At 37.5% G+C, this 22,606-nt stretch overlaps 1 protein-coding gene across 11 annotated transcripts in view; it reads left to right on the forward strand.

The window, feature by feature from the left end:
* Tut4 (terminal uridylyl transferase 4) overlaps positions 1-22,606 on the forward strand; it is a 116,484-nt gene that overhangs the window by 21,176 nt on the left and 72,702 nt on the right. For all 11 annotated transcript variants that reach the window (XM_076564701.1, XM_076564702.1, XM_076564703.1 and 8 more), the window contains 6 exons: positions 797-1,672; positions 10,335-10,498; positions 15,192-15,308; positions 18,033-18,210; positions 20,156-20,244; positions 22,247-22,298. In XM_076564701.1, coding sequence (XP_076420816.1) covers positions 889-1,672; positions 10,335-10,498; positions 15,192-15,308; positions 18,033-18,210; positions 20,156-20,244; positions 22,247-22,298 — 1,384 coding nt within the window. In that variant the 5' untranslated portion in view covers positions 797-888. Of the gene's footprint in view, positions 1-796; positions 1,673-10,334; positions 10,499-15,191; positions 15,309-18,032; positions 18,211-20,155; positions 20,245-22,246; positions 22,299-22,606 lie in introns of those variants that run through there.

Consider the following 22,606-nt stretch of genomic DNA (forward strand, 5'->3'; position numbering starts at 1 on the left):
GTGGTATAAACAGGCGTGTTCAGGATGAAATCATGTGGGTGTAAGACTTTAAATGCTGAGGATTTTATAACTTTCCTTATAGTGCATAGAGATCGAAATTCTGCAGCTCTTCAGTTTTCCATTTCCTTATAATGATGGAGGCATATTATTTCAGGCTTGCTCTTTCTTTCTCTCAATCTGTCTCTCTCCTTCCTTCCTTCCTTCCTTCCTTCCTTCCTTCCTTCCTTCCTTCCTTCCTTCCTTCCTTCCTTCCTTCCTTCCTTCCTTCCTTCCTTCCTTCCTTCCTTCCTTCCTTCCCCCCCCCCCCCTCTTCCTGGAACTTGCTCTGTAAACCAGGCTGGTCTCAAACTCTAAGAGATCCCACCTGCCTCTGCCTCAGGAGTGCTGGGATTAAAAGTGTGTGCCACCATTGCCTGGCCAGGTTTTTTGTGTGTGTATGTGCAAATATTTACTCATTTATTATTGGAAATTCTCATTAAGCAATGGAAAGTAACTTTGTTTTTGTAAAAAGTCCCTTTGTGTGTGTGTGTGTGGGGGGGGGTGTTTTGTTTTTTGGGACAGACTGATTCTTGGGCGGCTTTGAACTAGGTGTGTACCTAGGCTGGCCTGAAGCTCACAGAGATCTGCCTACCTCTGACTTTTGATAAATGAGGATTTAAGCCCTTTCCATATAGCTTTCTGAAAAATGTTTCTTTAGTTTTGAGAACAAATTTTGAATTTTTTAAATTGACTAATGACTAAAAGTGTTTCTGCATTTTAAATAACAAATTTTCGTTTTTATTTTTAAACCCTATAGTTTGCTTGCCTAAACTAGATTTGGAGCAGTTCATATACCTGAGATCTGCCATTTTACAGTATCACAATTGGAAAGAACCAGATTTTCAAATAATGGAAGAGCCCAAGACTTCTAAAAGCGAAAATCATGAACCAAAGAAGAATATTATTTGTGAAGAAAGCAAAGCAGTTAAAATTATAACTAATCAAACCTTGAAGCCTAGAAATGATAAGTCCGTGACCGAAATTGGGACCAGCTCTTTGAATAGAAATAGTAGTAAAAAAACCAAGCAAAATGATATTTGTATAGAAAAAACAGAAGTTAAATCATGTAAAGTAAATGCTGCCAGTGTTCCAGGCCCTAAAGATTTGGGGTTAGTACTTCGAGATCAAAGTCATTGCAAAGTGAAAAAGATACCAAATTCACCCATGAAAGCCCAGAAGGGATGTTCACAGGCAAAAGTAGAAAAAGCACCTAGTTTACAGGCAAAGGTAGAAAAATCACCAAAGTCACCTAATTTACCAGTAAAGGCAGAAAAAATACCCTGTACAACAGCAGCAGCAACAACAGAAAAAGCACTTAATTCACAGAAGAAAGAAGAAAATATACCCACTTCTCAGATGAAATTACCAACGACACCCAGCTCACCTTTAGAACCAGAAAATGCACCTAGTTTACTGTTGAAAGAAAACATGAAACAGACAGAGTCCCAAGAGACTGGGGAAAAACTTGCAAGCTCCTTTGTTTCTGTGGACAAAAGGAATAGTGAAGGTCTACAGGGAGAAAAATCCACCCTGGAAAACTTAGTGCCATCTCAGAAGCAGCAGGCACGGACAGATAATGTTGGTGATTCTGATGATAGTGCTTCAGGAATTGAAGATACATCAGATGATTTGAGTAAGTAGAAATACATATGGTGTTTTCCACAAGTTAACTTTTGGGCAGGATTTTCTTGTTAATGTTCTGTAGGTTATTTCTGGTTTAGCTACATTAATTTCAAAAAGCTGAAAACAAAAAACCTTTATTATTTATTTATTTTGTGGTAAAAGTCTGTGCACATATGAGTTTAGTGGATGTTTGTGAATACACATACTCTTACTTATTTACTAGTAGGGCTCTGTCTTACCCTCATGTATACTGGACAAGGACAAGTGTTCTATCACTGGGCTACACCTTTGGCGTTGGACACTTACTTAGTTTTTTTTAAATGGTCTCAGGCTGGCTTTGAACTATGTAACTCAAACTTGCCTGGAACTCTTGTTTCACAATTTTTAAAATTTTTATTATTATTTTGCTTTGTTTTGTTCTCTATGTAGTCCTGGCTGTCATGGAAACTCATTATGTAGAGTAGGCTTTGAACACAACAGAGATCTACCTGCCTCTACCTCCCAAGTGCTGGGATTAAAGGTGTGCACCACCATCACCTGGCTTTTAAAATTATTTTTAATTATGTGCATGTATGTATGTAGGTGTGTGTAGGGGTATGTGTGATCATGTGTTTGTGTGTTTGTTCAGAGGACAATGGTGTTGGATGTCCTGGAGCTAGACTTACAGATGGTTGTGAATCACTTGATGTGGGTACTGGGATTTGAACCTGGTTTCTCTGGAAGAGCATTATGTGATCTTAACTGCTGAGCCATCTTTCTAACCTTCTCTTTGAACTCTTTTTTTTTTTTAAATAATTTATTCATTTGGATTTTATGTACATTGGTGTTTTGCCCACATGTATGTCTATGTGAGGGTGTTGGATCCTCCAGAACAGGGGTTACAGACAGTTGTGAGCTGCCATGTGGTTGGGAATTGAACCTGGGTCCTTTGGAAGAGCAGCCAGGGCTCTTAACTGCTGAGCCATCTCTCCAGACCCTCACCTTGAACTCTTACTCCTCCTATCTCAGATAGTCTCAGAAGTGCTGGGGTTACATGAACTTACCACTATACCTAGCACCCCAGTCTTTAAAAAATGATTTTGGTAATATATTCTCATTTATTCAATAAATAGGTATATATTGGGTTCCTATTTGTGGTCCAGTCATGTGTTTACAGTTGAAAACCCAAACCAAATCTAACTCCAGATCTCAAGAAAGCTTCCTATTTGATGTTACAGAACTGATTTTCAGTGGCAAAAACTTGAGTTGAGAATGTACATGATTTAATTTTGTTATTTGTCTTTTAGATTGGGTAACTACATTATTAAGTGTGGGCTGATTATGAATGAGATACAGTATTGATTAGAGCAGAAATTTGAGGGCATGATAAAATTGAGGGCATAAAATGAAGTGGCTTTTTAGAAGACATTCAAGAGATCAAAGATAGTTCTATGATAAGGTTTTCTATTTTATTTCTTTTTAAAAATATTTTTGGCTTCAGTGTACCAGATTTTTTGTTAGGAGTTAAAGTGGAAGCAGAGATTGATTAAGATATATACTGTTAACATGTTTACTTGAACTACTACTGTAAAATTTTTGTTCATTGTGCTCTTGAGTTTTATTTGTATATGTGTGTGTACACTCATTCATTCATTCATTCATTCTTTTTTTTTTTTTTTTTTTTTTTGGTTTTTTTTGGTTTTTCAAGACAGGGTTTCTCTGTGTAGCTTTGCGCCTTTCCTGGAACTCACTTGGTAGACCAGGCTGGCCTCGAACTCACAGAGATCCGCCTGCCTCTGCCTCCCGAGTGCTGGGATTAAAGGCGAGTGCCACCACCGCCCGGCGTTCATTCATTCATTTTTAAAGAGAATGTTCTGTGATGCTCAGGAACTTGCTTTGTAGACAAGGCTACCTCTCATCTCCTGAGTGCTGGGATTTTAGGCATGGTCACCACATCCAAGTTTTACTTATTTCTATTTAAAAAAATGTTTTGTCTGGCTGTGGTGGTCATTTTTTTTCAATACCAGCACTAAGGAGAAAGAGGCAGATGGATCACTAAGTTTGAGGCCAGCCTGATTTAAAATAGAGTTCCAGGACAGCCAGAGCTACATAATAAGACCTTGTCTCAAAAATATTTTTTTTTTTTTTTTTTGGTTTTTCGAGACAGGGTTTCTCTGTGTAGCTTTGCGCCTTTCCTGGAGCTCACTTGGTAGCCCAGGCTGGCCTCGAACTCACAGAGATCCGCCTGGCTCTGCCTCCCGAGTGCTGGGATTAAAGGCGTGCGCCACCACCGCCCGGCCTCAAAAATATTTTTTAAATTATATTTTATCTATAGGCATAAGCTACCATGCTTAGCTTTGTTTTACTTTCATTTAATTGTCCAAGTATATGCATGGTAGGATGCACAGCTCTCTCGTCTTTTTTTTTTTTTTTCTTTAATTTTATTTTGTTTAAATTAGTGATTTGTGAGGAGGCAGTCTTATTTTCTGTTGTTTCCATGGCTGGAGAATAAAGTTTACCTTGATATAAAGATAAAAATAAACTGATTGGGGCCGGGAATGTAACTTACCTGGTAGAACAGTTGTCTAGCATACATAAAGCCCTGGATTTGGTCACTAGCAACTCCTCAAAAAGAAAATTAATGTTTTCTTGTCATAGTTTATGAAACATTGGTTAAAATGTTCTGAAATAAGGCTGGCAAGTTGTTTCAGCAGTTAATGGCACTTGCCACTAAGTCTGATGACCTGAATTTGATCCCTGGAACTCCCATGAGGGAGGGAGAGAACTAACTCCCTGAAGTTGTCCTTTGACCTGCACACACTTGCCCCCCCCCATTTCTTTTTCAGAAATCACCACCTTTTCATAGGATACAGGTGATGGTTTATGTCTTAGTCATTGTTCTGTTGCTGTAAAGAGATACCATGACCAAGGTAATTCTTACAAAAGAAAGCATTTAATTGGACCTTGCTTATAGTTTCACAGGTTTAGTACATTGTCATGAAGGGGAGCATGGTGGCACACAGACAGGCATGGTGCTGAAGAAGTAACTTAGAGTTCCACATATGGATCCACAGGCAGCAGAAAAGACAGACTCTGAGCTTAGAATGGGATTTTTGAAACCTCAAAGCCCACCCCCTAGTGACACACTTCCTCCAACAAGGCCACACCTCCTAATCCTTTAAAGTAGTGCCATTCCCTGGTGACCAAGTATTCAAGTCTTTGAGCCTATGGGCACATACTGATCCAAACCACTGCAGTTTAGAAATAGACATTTTTTTTGTTTTTGTTTTTTTTTGGTTTTCCAAGACAGGGTTTCTCTGTGTAGCTTTGCGCCTTTTCCTGGAACTCACTTGGTAGCCCAGGCTGGCCTCGAACTCACAGAGATCTGCCTGCCTCTGCCTCCCGAATGCTGGGATTAAAGGCGTGCGCCACCACTGCCCGGCCGAAATAGACTTTAAAAAAATAAAAAAAGGTTTGTTTATTTGTTTGTTTGTTTATTTATTATACAGTGTTCTGTCTGCACGCCAGAAGAGGGCACCAGATCTCATTACAGATGGTTGTGAGCCACCATGTGATTGCTGGGAATTGAACTCGGGACCTCTGGAAGAGCAGTCAGTGCTCTTATCAGCTGTGCCATCTTTCCAGCCCCTAGAAATAGACTTTTAAAACATTAATAGAATTGTCTTTTTGTATATGGGAGCAAATAGTTGAAGCAAACAGGTGAATGAGCCAAGTGATTATTTGGGGGAGAATGTTCTTGATCTGAGCTTATCAAACTTAATATTCAAGATGAGGATATAGCTCAGTGGTAGAGAATTTTTGTAGCATGAGGGGTGCTCTGGATTCAATCTCAAACACCAGGCCCACCTCCAAAAACAAAAAACAAAACAGAGCTTTACTCTAGATATACAGGTAGCTTACACCTGTAATATCAACATTTGGGAAGATGAGGTAGGAGGATTGTTGTTGAGTTCTATGCCAGCCTAGACAACAGAGTAAGACTCTCCTTTACAATAACAATCATATTGTCCCCTCCTCCCAAAGCCACTAACAAACAAAAGTTAAATTTCAGTATGCATGCAAGTCTCCTGGGAATCATTAGAATGGAGTTTTTTAGGCTCATTCTCAGAGTTTTGATTTAGAATATGTAGGGAGTGGCCTAAGATACTGAACTTCTAACAGGTTTCTGGATGCTGCTGCTGGCATGGGGTTTGGGGTGGGGATGGGGGTGGGTGGGTGGTTAGGACCAATCTTTTGACTATCATACTTGAAGTCAATCATTTAAAGAAAAATGCACATCCATATCACCTTTCATTGTGTTTGCAGTGTAATGACTAGGAGTCAGACAATGTCATTCACATGTTTTAGTGGTTAACCACACATTACAGTAAAAACTAGTGTTAGAGTAAGTGGTAGGGTGCTATATGATATGACACTCCTACTTCTGCCCTCATTCATTTTCTTGTTAACTTTTCTCTCTCTCTGTTCTAGTTATGTAGTTTTCTTGCCTTTTCTCTAAAGGCAAAGGGCCACCTAAGGAAGGACCTTTGCATTTGCTTTTCCCTCTATGAATACTTGTCCCCTAGATAACCATATAGCTGGCTCTTCTAACCTTTTTTTTTCCCAAAAACTCATTCTTTTTTTTTTTTAAAAGATTTATTTATTATGTATACAGTGCGGAACACCAGGAGAGGGCACAAGATCTCATTACAGATGGTTGTGAGCCACCATGTGATTGCTGGGGATTGAACTCAGGACCTCTGGAAGAGCAACCAGTGATTTTAACCTCTGAGCCATCTTGCCAGCCCCCCTGTTTTTTATTTAAATTTATTATAGTATATGTATGATATGTGTATATATGTGGAGGTGTATCACATGGTATGTATGTAGCAATCAGAGGACAACTTTATGGATTCCCTCTTTCTAACTTTAGGTGGGTTTTGAGGATGGAACTCATGTTGCTAGGCATGCATGGCAAGTACTTGATCCTCACTGATCCTTCCTTTTCTTTCTTCTTCTTTTTTTTTTTTCCAAGACAGGTTTTCTCTGTATAACAGCCCTGGCTGTCCTGGAACTCGCTTTATAGACCAGGCTGGCCTTGAACTCACAGAGAGTGCTAGGATTAAAGGCATATATCACCACAAGACCAGAAGTTACCCTTTTTAGTATATTTAGAGTCACACAGATATCACCATTATTTAATTCCTTCTTTTCTTTTTTCTTTTTTTTGGTGGGTGGTGTTTTTTTGAAACAGAGTTTCTCTGTGTATCTCTGGCTGTCCTGAAACTCACTCTGTAGACTAGGCTGGCCTCAAACTCACAGAGATTTGCTTACCTCTGCCTGCCTCCCAAGTGCTGGTATTAAAGACTTACACCACCTTATTTTCAATCATGCCTCCAGGAAACACTGTATATATTGGTATTCATTGTTTATTACCATCTTCTATTCACTGCCAACTATTAATCATATAAACATTCATATACAAGACTTTATATGGATAGGCATTTTCTATACTTCTTGTTTATAAGTGTAGTCACATTTATCAAATTCTTGCAATCTGTGGGGCAGTTTGCCTAGTATTTATTTTAATGTCGATTCTAGAAAATGAAATTATTTATTTATTTAGTGTATGGATGTGTGCCTGCTTGAGTTTTTGTGCACCATGTGCCTGAAGGTACCTGTGGAGTTCAGAGGGTATCAGATCCCTTGGAAATTGAGTAAGCTGGTATGGGTGCTGGTAACCAAACCTGAGTTTTCTGCAAGAGCTGTTAAGTGCTCTTAACCATCGAGCCATTTTTCCACCCCTATTTTATGTTTAGTTTTATATATGTCTGTGTGCATATGAGTGTGGGTACCTAAGGAAGTCAGAGGCCTTTGATCTCTTTAAACTGGCATTATAGGTGGTTGTGAGTTGCCCAGTGTGGGTATTGGGAATTAAAACCTGGTCCTCTGGAAGAGCAGTACATGCCCTGTTTTTGACTTAGGGTCTCACTACGTAGCCTTGGCTCTCTTGGAATTTGCTATGTAGACCTACCTAGCTGTCCTTGAACTTGTAGAGATCCACCTGTTTCTTCCTCTTGAACTCTGTTATTAAATGTGTGCTCCACCAGGCCCTGTCCTATTTCCTTCTTTTAAAAAGTGCTATATAGCCAGGAATTGTGGCAATGCCTTTCTTTGCAGCACTTGAGAGGCAGAGGTAGGTGAATCTCTCAGTTTGAGGCCAGCCTGATCTACAGAGGAGTTCCAGGATAGCTAGGGCTACACAGAGAAACCCTGTCTAGGTTAAAAAAAAAAAAAAAAGTACTATGTAGTCTTTTTCAATTATTGTGATAGAAATGATAATTTTATGGGATTTGCTATTGTTAGTTGATAGTCATGTAGGGGAAGTTATACATTTTTTTTAAAAAGGGGTTGTGTTGTTACATTGTCTTGTTACTGATCTTTTTCATGAACTATAGAAATAAACTAGATTTTGTTTTTCATAGTTCCATAATAAAAGTCACTAAAAATTTCCCAAATATTAAGAGATAATTCCACATACCACATAGTGCATCAGTGTTTGCCTGCCACTTAGCTCTAACTATGCAAGTGCTGATGTTGTACTCAGAGGGCAGAAGCAGGTGGGTCTCTGCATTCAAGCAGCCTGGGGCTAAATAGTGTGAGCTTTCCTTATTCTCTTTTAAAATAAAAATAGTTTTATATGTGTGGGTGTTTTGTCTGCGTGTATGGCTGTGCATCACATGTGTGCCTGGTGCCTGTGGAGGCTGGAAAAAAGGGTGTCAGATCCTTAGGAACTGGAATTACAGGCAGTGTGAGCTGCCATGTGGGTGCTGGAAATTGATCCTGAGACCTCTAGAAGAGCAGCCAGTTTTTGTTTTTTTTTTTAACTGATAAGCCCTCTCTTTAGTCCCAAGAGACCATTTCTTAGGGAAAAACCAAGGTACTTTTCTTACCTAGTAACATTTGAATATTTGTGTTTTTATAGCAGTCTTTAAAAAAAAGATGTATTGCCGGGCGGTGGTGGTGCACGCCTTTAATCCCAGCACTCGGTAGGCAGAGGCAGGTGGATCTCTGTGAGTTCGAGGCCAGCCTGGTCTACAGAGTGAGTTTCAGGAAAGGCACAAAACTACACAGAGAAACCCTGTCTCAAAAAACCAAAAAAAAAAAAAAAAAAAAAAAATTTATTGAGCCTGGTAGTGGCTCAACCAAGCAGATCTCTGAGTTTGAGGCTAGCTAGGTCTACAAAATGAGTTCCAGGACAAGGGGCTAGGTAGAGACATTGTCTCAAAAACAAACAAATACATAAATAAACAAACAGATTTATTGTAATTTTATGTGTATGTATCTTTTGCCTGTGTGTATGTCTGTGCACCATGTATGTGCATTGCCCCCAAAGACTAGCATCCTCTGCAGCTCAAGTTGCAGACTGTTAGTTGCCATGTGGGTGCTTGGGAACTAAACCTGAGTCTACAAGAGTAACAATTCCTCTTAACCACTGAGCTCTCTCCACGCCCCTTCTTATAACATTCTTATTTAAGAGTTTGCTTTTTATTCTAGATAGTCCTATGCCCTTTGGTAGGAAATGTACCACTTCTAAATACAATTTCTTCTTTGTTTAGAAAATTAGAGCTTTAATATTTTAAAACACACATGCATGCATGCAAGCTCTCTCTGTCCCTACCTCCCTGAAAATCAACTAACCAAAGGTGGGATTGACTGTCAGGACTTCTCTATAAATTAAGTATTTGACTTTCGAATATGATTGAGGTATTTTACTGATTGACCATGCACTGTTTAAAATTTTAAAAAATTATTTTGTGTTTATGTGTGTTTGCCTGCGTGTACGTCTGTGTATCTTTTTTTATTTTTTATTTTTGTTTATTTATTTATTTGCCTGATGTGGATGGAGGCGAGAAGGCATTAGATCCCCTTGGGACAGGAGTTACAGATAGTTGTAAACTGTCATGTAGGTGTTGATACTTTTTCTTTTTCTTTTTCCTTTGTGACAGAGTCTTTATCTGTAGCCCTGTCTATACAGACTCACTGTGTAGACCAAGTTGGCCTTGAACTCAGCTCTACCTGTCTCTGCCTACCTATTGCTGAGATTGAAGAGGTATACCATCATGCCCACCTACCACCAATGCACTTAATTGCTAAGCCATCTGTCTCTTCAGTCCCTTAGCACTGCTTTCTAAAAAATGTTACATTTATTCATTTATTGTATGTTTGGGTGTGCACATGGCATTTGTGGAGACCAGAGGACAATTTGTGGGAGTATATTTTCTTTTGCCATATGAATCCTGGGGATTGAACTCAGGTCATCAGGCTTAGTGTCAATTATCCTTACTCGCTAAGTTATCTCATGAGCTCACCATGCATATATCTTATATATATATTTTAACATACTCTAATAACTTGTACAACCAAGTTAATATAAGGAAAGAATTCCCCCATAGTTAAATGTTTTTTAAATTTAAAATTTTTAGTGATAATAACTGATATTTGTTCTTGTTTTGTTTTTTGAGACAAGATTTCTCTGTGTAGCCCTGGCTGTCCTGGAACTCACTCTGTAGACCAGGCTGGCTTTGAACTCAGAGATCTGCCTGTATCTGCCTCCTGAGTGCTGGGATTAAAGGTATGCTCCACCACTGCCAACATGATGATAACTGATTTAATGATTGCTTCTTTTGTAGGTAAAATGAAGAGTGAAGAATCTAATAAAGAAAATTCTTCTGAGATGGACTATTTAGAAAATGCCACTGTGATAGATGAATCCACATTGACACCTGAGCAGAGGCTAGGCTTGAAACAAGCAGAAGAACGCCTAGAAAGAGATCACATCTTTCGACTTGAAAAAGTATGCTACGTTATGTTAGTTATCGAGGGAGGAGTTGTATGCTTTATAACTTTTTCCAGAGTGTAACAGTTCATGTTTCTTTTGGAGACAGGTATTACTATGTAGTCTTAGCTGGCCTAGAACTTACTATGTAGACCAGGCAGGCCACATGAGATCTACCCACCTCTGCCTTCTTAGTGCTAAGATGAAAAGCATGCCACCACACCTGATATAAGTTGACTTTTAGTTATTGTAGGCATTAGCAACCTATGACCGGCCCCCTTCTGTAGTTGGAGTTTTCTCCAGTCCCGCTCAGACCCTCAGCCACTCAGACCCAAATAAATACACAGATGCTTATATTATTTAAACTGTTTGGCCTAGTGGCTCAGGCTTCTTGCTAATTAGTTCTTATTTCTTAAATTAACCCATTCCTATTAATCTATAAGTTGCCACGTGGCTTGTGGCTTCCTGGTATCTTACATCTCACTTGTCATGGTGGTGGATTTTGTCAGCGTCTCCTAACTCAGCCTTCTACCTCCCAGAATTCTCTCTCCTTATCCTGCCTACACTGTACTTCCTGCCTGGCTACTGGCCAATCAGCATTTTATTTATCAACCAAATCAGAGCAACACACATTTACATCATACAGAAAGGCAATTCCAGCACTTCCCCTTTTCATTTTTTCAAAAAGGTTTTGACTTTAACATAGTAAAATTACATATAACAGAACAATTACCAAGCAAGAATTATAGTTACAATATCTAGTTTATTTATACTATCTAATCTATTTGTATTTGGCAAAATTAAGAGATAATTCTATCCTATATTTGTGAGTCTAAGGTTTTATATCTAACTTATTTTTTTATCATAGCTAAAATTATTATAACTATCTAGTTTTCAACTACATCAAAGACCTCAGAAGGATATAATATTACCTGAGAAACAGGAGAAGGACATAAGCAACTTTTGGGAGTCTTGCAAGAGTAGACAGAGATAGCTGGCAGCCTGGACAGTCATCCAAAGTTCCTCTATAAAGTTGGGGATCTGTCTTCAGCCCACAGGCCTAGAGTCTCTCAGTAACTTCTCTCTGTGTCCTGTAGAATGTCTGGCAGTTTCCTCTGTGAAGCAGAAACCTGAAGGACCATTTTGCCAAGCAAAGTTCACTGGTCACCTTCCTATGGGTCCTGCATGTCCAGTCGATGCAATCAGTCCAGGCAAGAACAGTTTCTTGCCCAAATGGCTATTTTATGCCAAGAAGAAGATGAACTCCATATGGAGTATCTTCACTGCCCATCCTCCTCTCTGAAGTAAATTGGTACTGCCAGGAGCACCCTTCCCCTTGTTTTGTTTGAATATGGCAAAATACATATAACCTCCCCCTTTTTTATAAACAGTTACTAGGATACAGCTGTGCTCATTTTCTTAATATAGTCTATGGCTTCTTCCATGCTGTGATGACAGAGTTGACTAGATACCAGAGAGATGACATGGCCTGCATAAAATATTTCTATTTTCTTTCCTTTCCCCTTCCCTTGCCTTTTATTTTTCCTTTCTTATTTCTACACATGTTCCATCTACTAACATTTTATATCATTGATTTCATTTCTCTCTTGGTGACCTCATCAGTAGTGTTCATGGTTTTATTAGATATTAGCTATATATATTTTCAGTTCCTAAATCCAGCTTTTACTACCCTGCCACTTTTGTTACCTCTTTTCTCTATTATTGCAATATGGTAATGATTATGAATGAGTCTTTTCTCTCTTATGCTTAGAAAACAAATGATTCTTTTAAAATGCAGATTAGATCTGTATATGATGGTGAATGCCTTTAATTTTTTTTTTTTTTTCCATTATGGTTTGTGTACATGAGTACAGTACATGTGGGAGGCCAGTAGAGGGAATTGGAGTCCCTGGAGCTGGAGTTACAGGTACTTGTGAGCCATCTGTCTTAGATGCTAGGAACCCATCCCAGGTCCTCTGAAAGAGCAGCTGGCACTCTTAATTACTGAGCCGCTTTCCCAGCCCTGTGTGGTGGTTCATGCCTTTAATCCCATCTCTCAGGAGTTGAAAGTAGTAAAGTCAGGAGTTTATGATCATCCACAGCTACATAATAAGTTGGAGGACAACCTGAGGCACCTGCGACTTTGTATTAAAAAAAAAAAAGCCACCATACTTTTAATCCAAGGAGGCAGGTACAGGAGGATCTCTGAGTTCAAGGCCAGCCTGTTCTGTATAGTGAGTTCTAGACCAGCCAGGACACACAGTGAAACCCTGTCTCAACAAGAACAAAAATATTAGGTGGGAGGTGGGAGCATGTTTTTTTTGTTTTTTGTTTTTTTTTTCTATTTTATTTTTGAAATGGAGTCTTATTTTTATAGCTCTGGCTGGCCTGGAACTCACCATATAGACTGTGCTGGCCTCAGATTCATAGAGGTCTATTGCCTCAGCCTCCCATTCACTAGGATTAAAGGCTTGTGCTTCCATGCCCAATTTAACATAAATATTTTTAGATAGTTAAGCTTTCCCTTACATGTTCTATAGGCTTTCTCTTATACTTAGAGTGAAAACAGGAATCCTTAGGACTTTGTGATCTGGCCCAGTTACTAGTCATACTAGTGTTTTTATAATGTATTAATCAAAAATTTTGTTCTCGTGACAGTACCCAAGAAAAAGGGGAAAAACATATATTTTAGCTTAAAATTTCAGAGGTTACAGTTCTTTATCACAGAGAGGATGTGGTGAAGGAGAGCAGCTCACATTGTAGAAGCCCCCACTCCTCAACCCATTCAGTTTACTTCATCTTTTGGGTGCTTCCCAATAAGTCAAGTTGACAACATTAACAGTCACAAGTTTACTCCTTATGACTTGACATTGAAATATGTCTTGAACTGTACTATGTAGTTTCATAAATATTTTAGTTATATTCTTGGCTCAGGACCTTAGTTTCTTTCTTTGCATGAAGTCTAGTACATGGCTCAGATATCTTAGAAGAGCCAATCCTATACTGCCTTTCAGTCGCTGTATAAAAAGGACTTTAAGTAGTGACCATGTTTTAAAAATAACTCCTCTCTCATCTATATTCCTATTTATTTATATCTTACCTTATTATTAATCTTCATGTACTAGAATGTAAATTCTTATTGACAGGAATTTGTCTTGTTCACTGTTCAACTCCATGAAAAATGTTTCACATACAAGAATTTAAAAAATGCTCAGTAAAGGAATAGTTGTAGTTGGAAATGTAAGAAAAAATTTTAATGGCTTAACTGATCTCAAAGAATTTTCATGTGATCAAAATTAGAATAACTAGATTGTGTGTCATGTATATGCTGTTGCTTCTAGGAAATTATTTAATACTTGAGATTTAAATCCTTTATCAGTAAAATAGAGAACCCTGACAGTTAAAAGTTAGTAAATAGTACTTTGTAAATGTTGAGTTTGTTTTCTGTAATCTGTGGTAGGACTGTTGTTAAATTTGATGCAAGTTTCTTATTTAAAGAACATCATTTATTGAGTTTAGAGAGATGGCTCAGTGTTTAAGAACACTTACTCTCCTTACAAAGGACCTGAGTTTGGTTCCTAGCACCTACATTGTGGCTCACAACTTCCTTTAGCTCTAGTTCTAGAGGATCTTGACCCCCTTTTCTGGGGCCACATGAGGCACACTTAAATACTTATAAGCAAAATGCTCACACACATAAAATACAAATAAATAAAAATATTCCCAGGTGAGAGAACCCTTTTGTCAGGAGTTGCACTGAACATTGAAAATGAATCTGAAACAAAATACTAAGTATTACTGAAGTTTTAATGTAAGGCAATAGAGACAGTGCTTTGAAACCAGCATCTATTGATTCTGTTGATTGTTTTTATTAATTTTTTATTGTAAAAGATTGTTGGCTTTGGATTAGATATGCATGAACTGAAATTCATTATCTCCTGCTCAGTATTATTGAAGCCCTGTGAAGTCCCAAGCTCCATGGTTTTCAAATCTATAAAATGAAAATATTAATCTTCCTGGATTATTAAGAATTAAAATGACAATTTACATATGATGCATCTAGCATAGTGTCTGGTACCTAGCGAGCACTTAGTAATTATTGTTTTATTATTTTGAGAAAACACATATGTAGCTGAAGTTTTCCTGGTTCTGCCTGGCCCATGGCCAGGACAATTCTCTCTCACCTACCAGTCCCGCAGCCAAATAAACACACAGAGATTTATATTACTTATAAACTGTATGGCCATGGCAGACTTCTTGTTATCTAGTTCTTCTATCTTAAATTAACTCATTTCTATTAATCTATACCTTGTTTAGGTACTGGTTACTTACTAAGCACATGAAAAAGTCAGCTGTCTCTTGAGTGTTTAGGTACTGGTCACTTACTAAGCACATGAAAAAGTCAGCTATCTCTTGAGTTTTAGGTACTGGTCACTTACTAAGCACATGAAAAAGTCAGCTGTCTCTTGAGTTTTAGGTACTGGTTACTTACTAAACACATATTCTTCAGTGCTTGTTTGTTTCCTTTGTTGTGGTGTTGGGGTGTTTGACCTGAGCCTAGCACATGGTAGGTATATGTTCTACCACTCAGCTATGTCAGCAGCTCCTCAGGACCTATTTTGGCCTGTTACAGTTAGTCAGATTATTCACTTATATAGTCTGTCATTTATTTGTTTACTGAGAAAGTGTATTTTTAAATTTGTTTCTTCAGCGATCACCAGAATATACCAATTGCCGTTATCTATGCAAACTTTGCTTAATTCACATTGAGAACATCCAAGGAGCACATAAACATATAAAAGAAAAGCGACATAAGAAAAATATTTTGGTAAGTTATCTCTTTTAAAAATCTTGACTCTTTGAACCGTAAAAGTGTATTAGGTAATTTTTAAACTTATAAATCTAATAATGAGGCATGAAGTAACTGAAATGATAGCCTTGAAAAAATGTGATTAACTTCCTTATCTCCAGTGGTTAGAAGGAACCTTCTAGGACCAGTTTGATGATGCTAAGGAAAATTGATTCATAAAATAAAAACTGTCAGGTACAGTTTGTCCATCTTGCAGCAGCAGCAGTGAGCAGGCACGGCTCCATACTGCCACCTACAGTAGCCTGAGTCCCCTTAATCTTTTAAGGGACATCTTGCTCAGGTGAAACTGGATCCTTGGCTTCAACTCAGAAAGAAATTCCAGGACAGTCAGTGTAAAGCAGAGTTGTGATTTATTAAAAGACACTCTGTGCACGCACGTCTCTGTGTGTAGGGGGGTGAACGTGCTTGCACTTGTACCGAGGCCTTGGGAAAACTGGGTGTCTGTCATGCTTTATCAGTCTCTACCCTATTCCTTTGAGATAAAGTCTCTCACTGAAACTGGAGTTATTCCTGCAAGCCAAGAAGTCTTAACATTCTTCCTGTCTCCATTGGTGTGCTCAACTATGCTTAGCTTTTTACATCGGTGTTGGGAGCTGAACTTTCTGAACTTAGGTCTTCATGCTTACCAAGTTTTCTTACCCACTAAGCTATCTTTCTAGCCCCCAAATGTGGTGGTATTCTAATTGTACTGAAATGTGATTTTGATTGTATGTTAATAAATAAAGTTGCCCGGGGGTCAGAGCTATTAGAGCCATAGACAGAGTGTGGCGGTGGTGGCACACGCCTTTAATCCCATAGATCTCTGTGTGTTCAGGGATACAGCCAGCATTGGAAACATGCCTTTAAGACCTAGGGGGCTGTACATTCAGACAGTGACGAGGCAGTCACGTGTTTGGGTTTACAACCAATGAGAAGGCAGAACAAAATACTATAAATAGACGAACAGACAGGAAATAGGTCTCTTTCGGGAAGCTGGGAAGGCGGAAGGGTGAGATTTTAGCTCTGAGCTCTGACCTCTCAGCTTTCTCTTTTACATTGTTTCTGTGTTTCTTATTTAATAAGACGGTTAGTTACATCTACACCCAAAGACATTTTTATTTTGAGAATTCTTTCACGTCTACTATTATTTGTTTTGTGTACATGGGCACACATGCCATAGTACACTTGTGTACTTGCTATTTTAACGTAAAATAGCTATATATGAGAGAAATATTATCTCTGCAGTCTTCACAGCAAACATTTAATGTGCTGGAATTTTGACTTCTCACTAAGACGCTTCAACTAGACTCTGTGATGAGGTACTTTTTCCACCTCCCATATCCCCATCATTTTCCCTGTCTTTCTACCTTAACTCACATACAGGGTATTTATTGTCCGATTGCTAGATGTAGGTAGTGGTGAATAAGGTAGTCATGGTTCCTGTTCTTAGAGTTCCTAATAATTGATGAATAGGGGTTTAAGTACAATAAGTCTTATTAGAGGGAGAAATTTGCTAAGGAAATAAACAAGGATATTTTACTTGGTCTAGAACAGGGAAGTTTCTCTGGAAAGTGACCTTTGAGCTGAACTTTGAAATAGTAGTTTAAAAGGCTAAAAGTGAGTGTGGTACATTAAAACCTCATAAAGAAAGGTTTCTAGACAAGAGTGGACAAGGTGTGTAAAGACGTGAGTGAATCTAGTAAGAGGGAAGGAAAGAACTAGAAAGAAAATGGCATGACATGAAGCTGGAGAAGTACAGAACATGGAATTTCTAAGTATATTGATATAGTAACTATTTAATTTTTTCTCAAAAATTGTAATACTACTAATATATAGTCTTAAGTCTTGGCTCAGATAATGTCTCTGAGAAGAATCCTCTCACCTGATCTTCCATAGTCCTCTGGGTTGTAGTCCTTCTCTGTTTCCATAGAGGTTTTGCATGGTTTGATTGTTTAAAAAAAGTATATAAATATTCTATATACTTTGTGTATGTGTTAGGGAGTATTCTTATGACCATTTTGCTTGATGCTGCCTGTGTTGATTAGCTACGACTGATGGCTTTTCTGGTTTACCTTAGATAGCTGTCTTTGCTGCTACAGAATTGTGAGCCAACTGTTGAACCTCTGTGTTAGCTTAGATATAGATTTTCACAATTTATACCAATAGTACAGTAGAAAAATTTTTAAAATGTTATGTTCTTCTTGTAAAATGGTTATCTATTTATTTAATTATAAGTGAGTAAGTAAGTGTATAATGGGTCCCTGTGGGAGCTAGCAGAGACCAGGAGAGGGCTTCAGGTCCCCTGGAGCTTGAGTTATGTAGGTAGTTGTGAGCCACTGGATGTGGGGGCTGGGAACTGAAATGGGATCCTTCACAAAAGCAGTCCACACTCTTAACTTCTTAGTTCTCTCTCCAGTTCCAGTAGAGCAGATTTTAAAAAATTAATCACATGATTTAATTATAATTTCAGAAAATTCCTATTAATTATTAAGAAAAAAACCTTACTAGTAAACTCCCTTGCTGTACCTTTTATTCCTTGAATCCTGTGTCCTAAAAGCAGAAGTATTTCTTTGCTTCACTTATTACATGTTTTATTTATCATGTTTAGAAGGTGAATATTTGTTACTTCTATTCTTCTTTCTTAAATATTAAGGACATTAAAATTGAAACTTTTGTTATTGTTGTGAAACATTCTATTAACAGGAAAAACAGGAAGAAAGTGAACTGCGATCTCTTCCATCTCCTTCCCCTGCTCACCTGGCTGCTTTAAGTATTGCAGTTGTTGAATTAGCAAAAGAACAAGGAATAACAGATGATGACCTCAGAGTCCGCCAGGACATTGTGGAGGAAATGTCAAAGGTTATAATGACATACTTACCAGGTACAGAACCATTTTACATACTTAATTATTAGAGTCACAGAGTTTTCCCTTACTTTCTCTTGAACTAGGGTAAATTTCTTAATGTATATCTTTTTGTTTGGTTGTTTGATTTCTCTCTGTAATAGCCCTGGCTGTCCTGGAATTTACATTAGAGACAAGGCTGGCCTCCAGCTCAGAGATACACCTGCTTCTGCCTCCCAAGAGCCACCACTGCTCAGCTCTTTTTTTGCTTCTTAAACGTAGACAGATTTGATTGTCTTAGGAATGACCTTTTTTTTGTACACTAATTTTTTGTTTGTGTGTGTTTGTGAATATGTACGCCCTGGCATGTAAGTGCGGAATCAGAGGACAACTTCTTCCATGTGTGATTTGGGATCCACTTTAGTTCCTCAGGCAGCAAGCATCTTTAGCATCTCACTCTCTAGGAATTGCTTTTATTAAAGTATCCCCTTTTAAGAAAAAAAGAAAATTGTATAATTTTGTGGTATGAGAACAAGATTTTTAAAATGCCAAGCATAGGTAATTTCTTATTGGTCAGGTATATCTTATATTGGTTTATGAGTATCATTTTTGTTTTGTTTTTAGAGATTGAGTTTTATTATAAAAATATTTATATGTGTATGTATGCCATACATATGTCAGGTGCCTGCAGAGGCCAGAAGAAGTTGTTAAGAGCTGGAGTTACAGGTGGTTGTGAGTCTCCTGATGGAGTTGCTGGGAAACTGAAGTGGGATCCACTGTAAGAGCAGCAAATAGTATTAACTGCTGAGCCATCTCTTTAGCCCCTGAGTATCACTGATAAAATTAGTTTATGTAAAGACTTTAGAGAAAATTTAATTTTGGGTTCAAGGTATTATGAATTCAGGTTTATTGCATACATTTACACACGTATAGGATGCTGTCCATCTTTTTTTTTTTTTTTTTTTTTTAGTGTTTAGGTAAATGTATCTTAAATAAGACTTAACTTTTTACCATCCAAAGAGATGTTGGAAATTTGAAGTGGAAAAATAGAATTTCATTTCCTATTATTTCTCTCATATTTTTGTACCTGAGTTGAATACTGATTAGAATGGTTGAAAAGTAATTCAGTATTATTGTAAAAACAGGACTTACATTTTTATGATTTTAATGATACTGATAATGTTTAGATATTTTTAAGTTCGAAAAGTATACAACTGAAGCTGAATGTTAATTTTTTAAGAACTGGCCTTACTTGGTCAGTACCAACTTCACATGTTACTTCTTGCTCTTTGGTGTGATCTTTTGGAAGTACACCTTGTTTTTGAAATAGTCTGAGAAAGATCAGAACAAAGTTTTTCTGTGTGTTAAGTTTGCATTATCAGTTAATTTGGAGTCACTTTGTATTTTGAAAAAGCATATGAAAAAAAAGAAAAAGCATATGTACTGAATGTCTGATCTTTTTTTTAAAAGTTGATTCTTACATAAGCTTCTAAAATAATACATTTTGTGACAATAGCATTGCTAGATGAGTACATTTGCTAAATAGTCTTAGATTGGTTTCTAAATGAACTGTTTGAATTTGAACACGGAACTTTTCTAGTGGTTTTTTTTTTCTTTCTTTGTTCTTGTACCCATAATTTTTGTACCCATAATACCCATTCAGTTAGAAAGGATGTCAATTTTGTGAAAATTATTATGCTAGAATTATGTGATTGAAGTAATGTATAGTTTTCCTGAATTTTTTTATTTATTTGTTTTGATGTATGTGTGTGGGGTTTTATGTGTAGTATGTATATGTGAATGCCTGATAGGTTGGAAGAGGCTACTAGATACCCCAGAACTGGAGTTACAGATGGTTATGAGCTGCCATTTAGGTACTGGAAACTGGTATTCTGCAAGAACAGCAAGTGCTCTTAACTACTGAGTCATCTTTCTAGTTTCCCCATTAAAACAAAAATGCTTTTGTGATTTTCCTTTATTCCAGAATGTTCACTGAGGTTGTATGGTTCATCTCTGACAAAGTTTGCCCTGAAAAGCAGTGATGTTAATATAGATATAAAATTTCCTCCCAAGGTAAGTAATTAAAAAAGAACCTTCTCTCTATGGTACTTAACTAGTACTTGATAATTTTAATGGGTTACCTTTTAGAACGTGGTAGGAGGAAAGAAACCTTTGGCTTATTGAGTATTACCATGAAGACTAAACAGTGTTTTAATTTAAAAGTTAATCTTACATTTCAAATAGGGAGGGTAAAAATATGCAGGTGGGAGAGAAAAGCCAACAGAGGAAAGTAATAAAAGGGAAAAGTGCATATATTTAAGCTTCTTGACTAGTTACTACTTCTGGTAAGCAGTATTGAAAAGTGGAAATTTTCAATACTGCTGAATTAAAACTTGACCGGAAGTTTGAACATTGTTTTTCTCAATTTCGAAATGACTAATAAATTTTTTGTTGTTTTTGGTTATTTGAGACAAGATTTCCCCATTTATCCTGGGCTGGAACTCAGCGTATAGTCCAGGCTGTCCTTGAACTTGGGGCAATTCTCATGCTTCTGCCTCTTGAATGCTGCAGTTAAAGACATGCACCACCACATTGGGCCATAATATGATGTTTCTAAGAGCCTGGGCCACATGCTACTAGAGTATTTCATCTCTAGCTTCCAGATGAGGGATAATGTTTGTTTTTGAGGCATGGTCTCACTATGTAGCCCAAGTTGGTCCTGGATTCTTTGTGTAGATTAGGTTGGCCATAAACTCAGAGAGATCCTTTGCTTCTGTCTGCCAAGTGCTGGGATTAAAAATGCTCCATCACACCTGGCCCAGTTTTTATGTTAAATGAGATGAACATGTACATACAGCCTGGTAAAATGATAAGAACTATTAGTGAGGTACTGTTATTAGCAACAATGTCAATATTTGGCATTAACATTGCTAATTTTTATCAAATCAGATATTTAAAACTGTCAGTCAAGATCTGGCAAGATGTCTCAGTGGGTAAAAAGCACATACCAAGCAAGCCTGGTGATCCAAGTTCAAGCCTTGGAACCCACATCAAATTAAAAAGAGAACTGATTCTACCTATTTTCTTCTGGCCTTATATGTGGTCTGTGGCATTCACTCCACCCTGTCACAAACAGTAATACAATATTTTAAAAGTTACCAGTCAAAATTTCCTGCTTGTCTTAGGGTTTCTGTTTCTGTGATAAAACACCATGACCTAAAGCAACTTGGGAAGGAAATGGTTTATTTCATTTTAACAGCTTGTAGTCCATCATCAATGGAAATCATGGCAGGAACTCAAGGCAGGCAGGAACTGAAGCAAAGGCCATGAAGGGAGTGCTGTTTAATGGCTTACACCTTGTGGCTTGCTCTGCCTACTTTCTTCTTATAGTACATATCCAGGACCACCAGCCCAGGGGTGCCACCATATCAGTTAAGTTGGAGAGGGGAGAAAGCCCCACAGGCTTTGACTACAGGCCAGTCTAGTGATAATATTTTCTTTCTTTTCTTTTCTTTTCTTTTTTGTTTTTTTGAGACAAGGTTTCTCTGTGTAGTCTTGGCTGTCCTGGAACTCTGTAGACCAGGCTGGCCTTGAACTCAACAGAGATCCCTCTGCCTCTGCCTCTCGAGTACTGTGGGATTAAAAGTTTGTGCCACCACCGCCCAGCTGATATATTTCTAAGGTTCCCTCTTCCCAAATTATGAGCTTATGTCAAGTTGGCATGAAACTAGCCAGAACAATGTTTAAAGTTTTTTTTCTTTTAAATACTTTTCTTTTTTTGTTTTTGTTTTTACTCAAAGATATTTGATTTGAGTGAAAGTTTGTCATTTAAATTTCTAGTCTATGTAATAGTCATTTGGTAAACTTGTTTCTATTTTTCTCTAATAGTAAATAGTTCTGCATTTGCTATATTCTACTTCTCTGAACAAGATTTGTTGACAAAGTAAAAAATACTACTCTGATTATATTATTTTAAAATATAGAGCATGATTTTTGTTTAAATGTTACTATTTAATCAAATTGAGTTCTCACTAATGCCCTGCTAATTGTTCTTTGTTTCAATGAAACTTTTTAGATGAATCATCCAGATCTTCTGATACAAGTGCTTGGAATTTTGAAAAAAAGTCGTAAGTTCCTTGCTTTTCTTCTTTTATAAAAAGTTTTCTAAAAGTATTTGCACTGTGTTGCTTCCATATGGCTAACCATGTTATAATTGCTACAGTATATGAATGTATGTATATATACATATCCATGTGTGTTCATTTAGTAGATGTACCTGGAAATGTAACCTGTTGATTAAGTCAGATATACTGTATCAAAGTTGATAATTACAAAGTGTTATAGTATTTGGATAATTAGAAAATAGCTTTCAATACAATAATCTCTCCTTATCTGCAGGATTTACTTTTGTATATGTTTATTTCTGTGCTGGGAA

The sequence above is a fragment of the Peromyscus maniculatus genome, chromosome 2 (assembly GCF_049852395.1).
Source record: "Peromyscus maniculatus bairdii isolate BWxNUB_F1_BW_parent chromosome 2, HU_Pman_BW_mat_3.1, whole genome shotgun sequence".
NCBI lineage: Eukaryota > Metazoa > Chordata > Mammalia > Rodentia > Cricetidae > Peromyscus > Peromyscus maniculatus.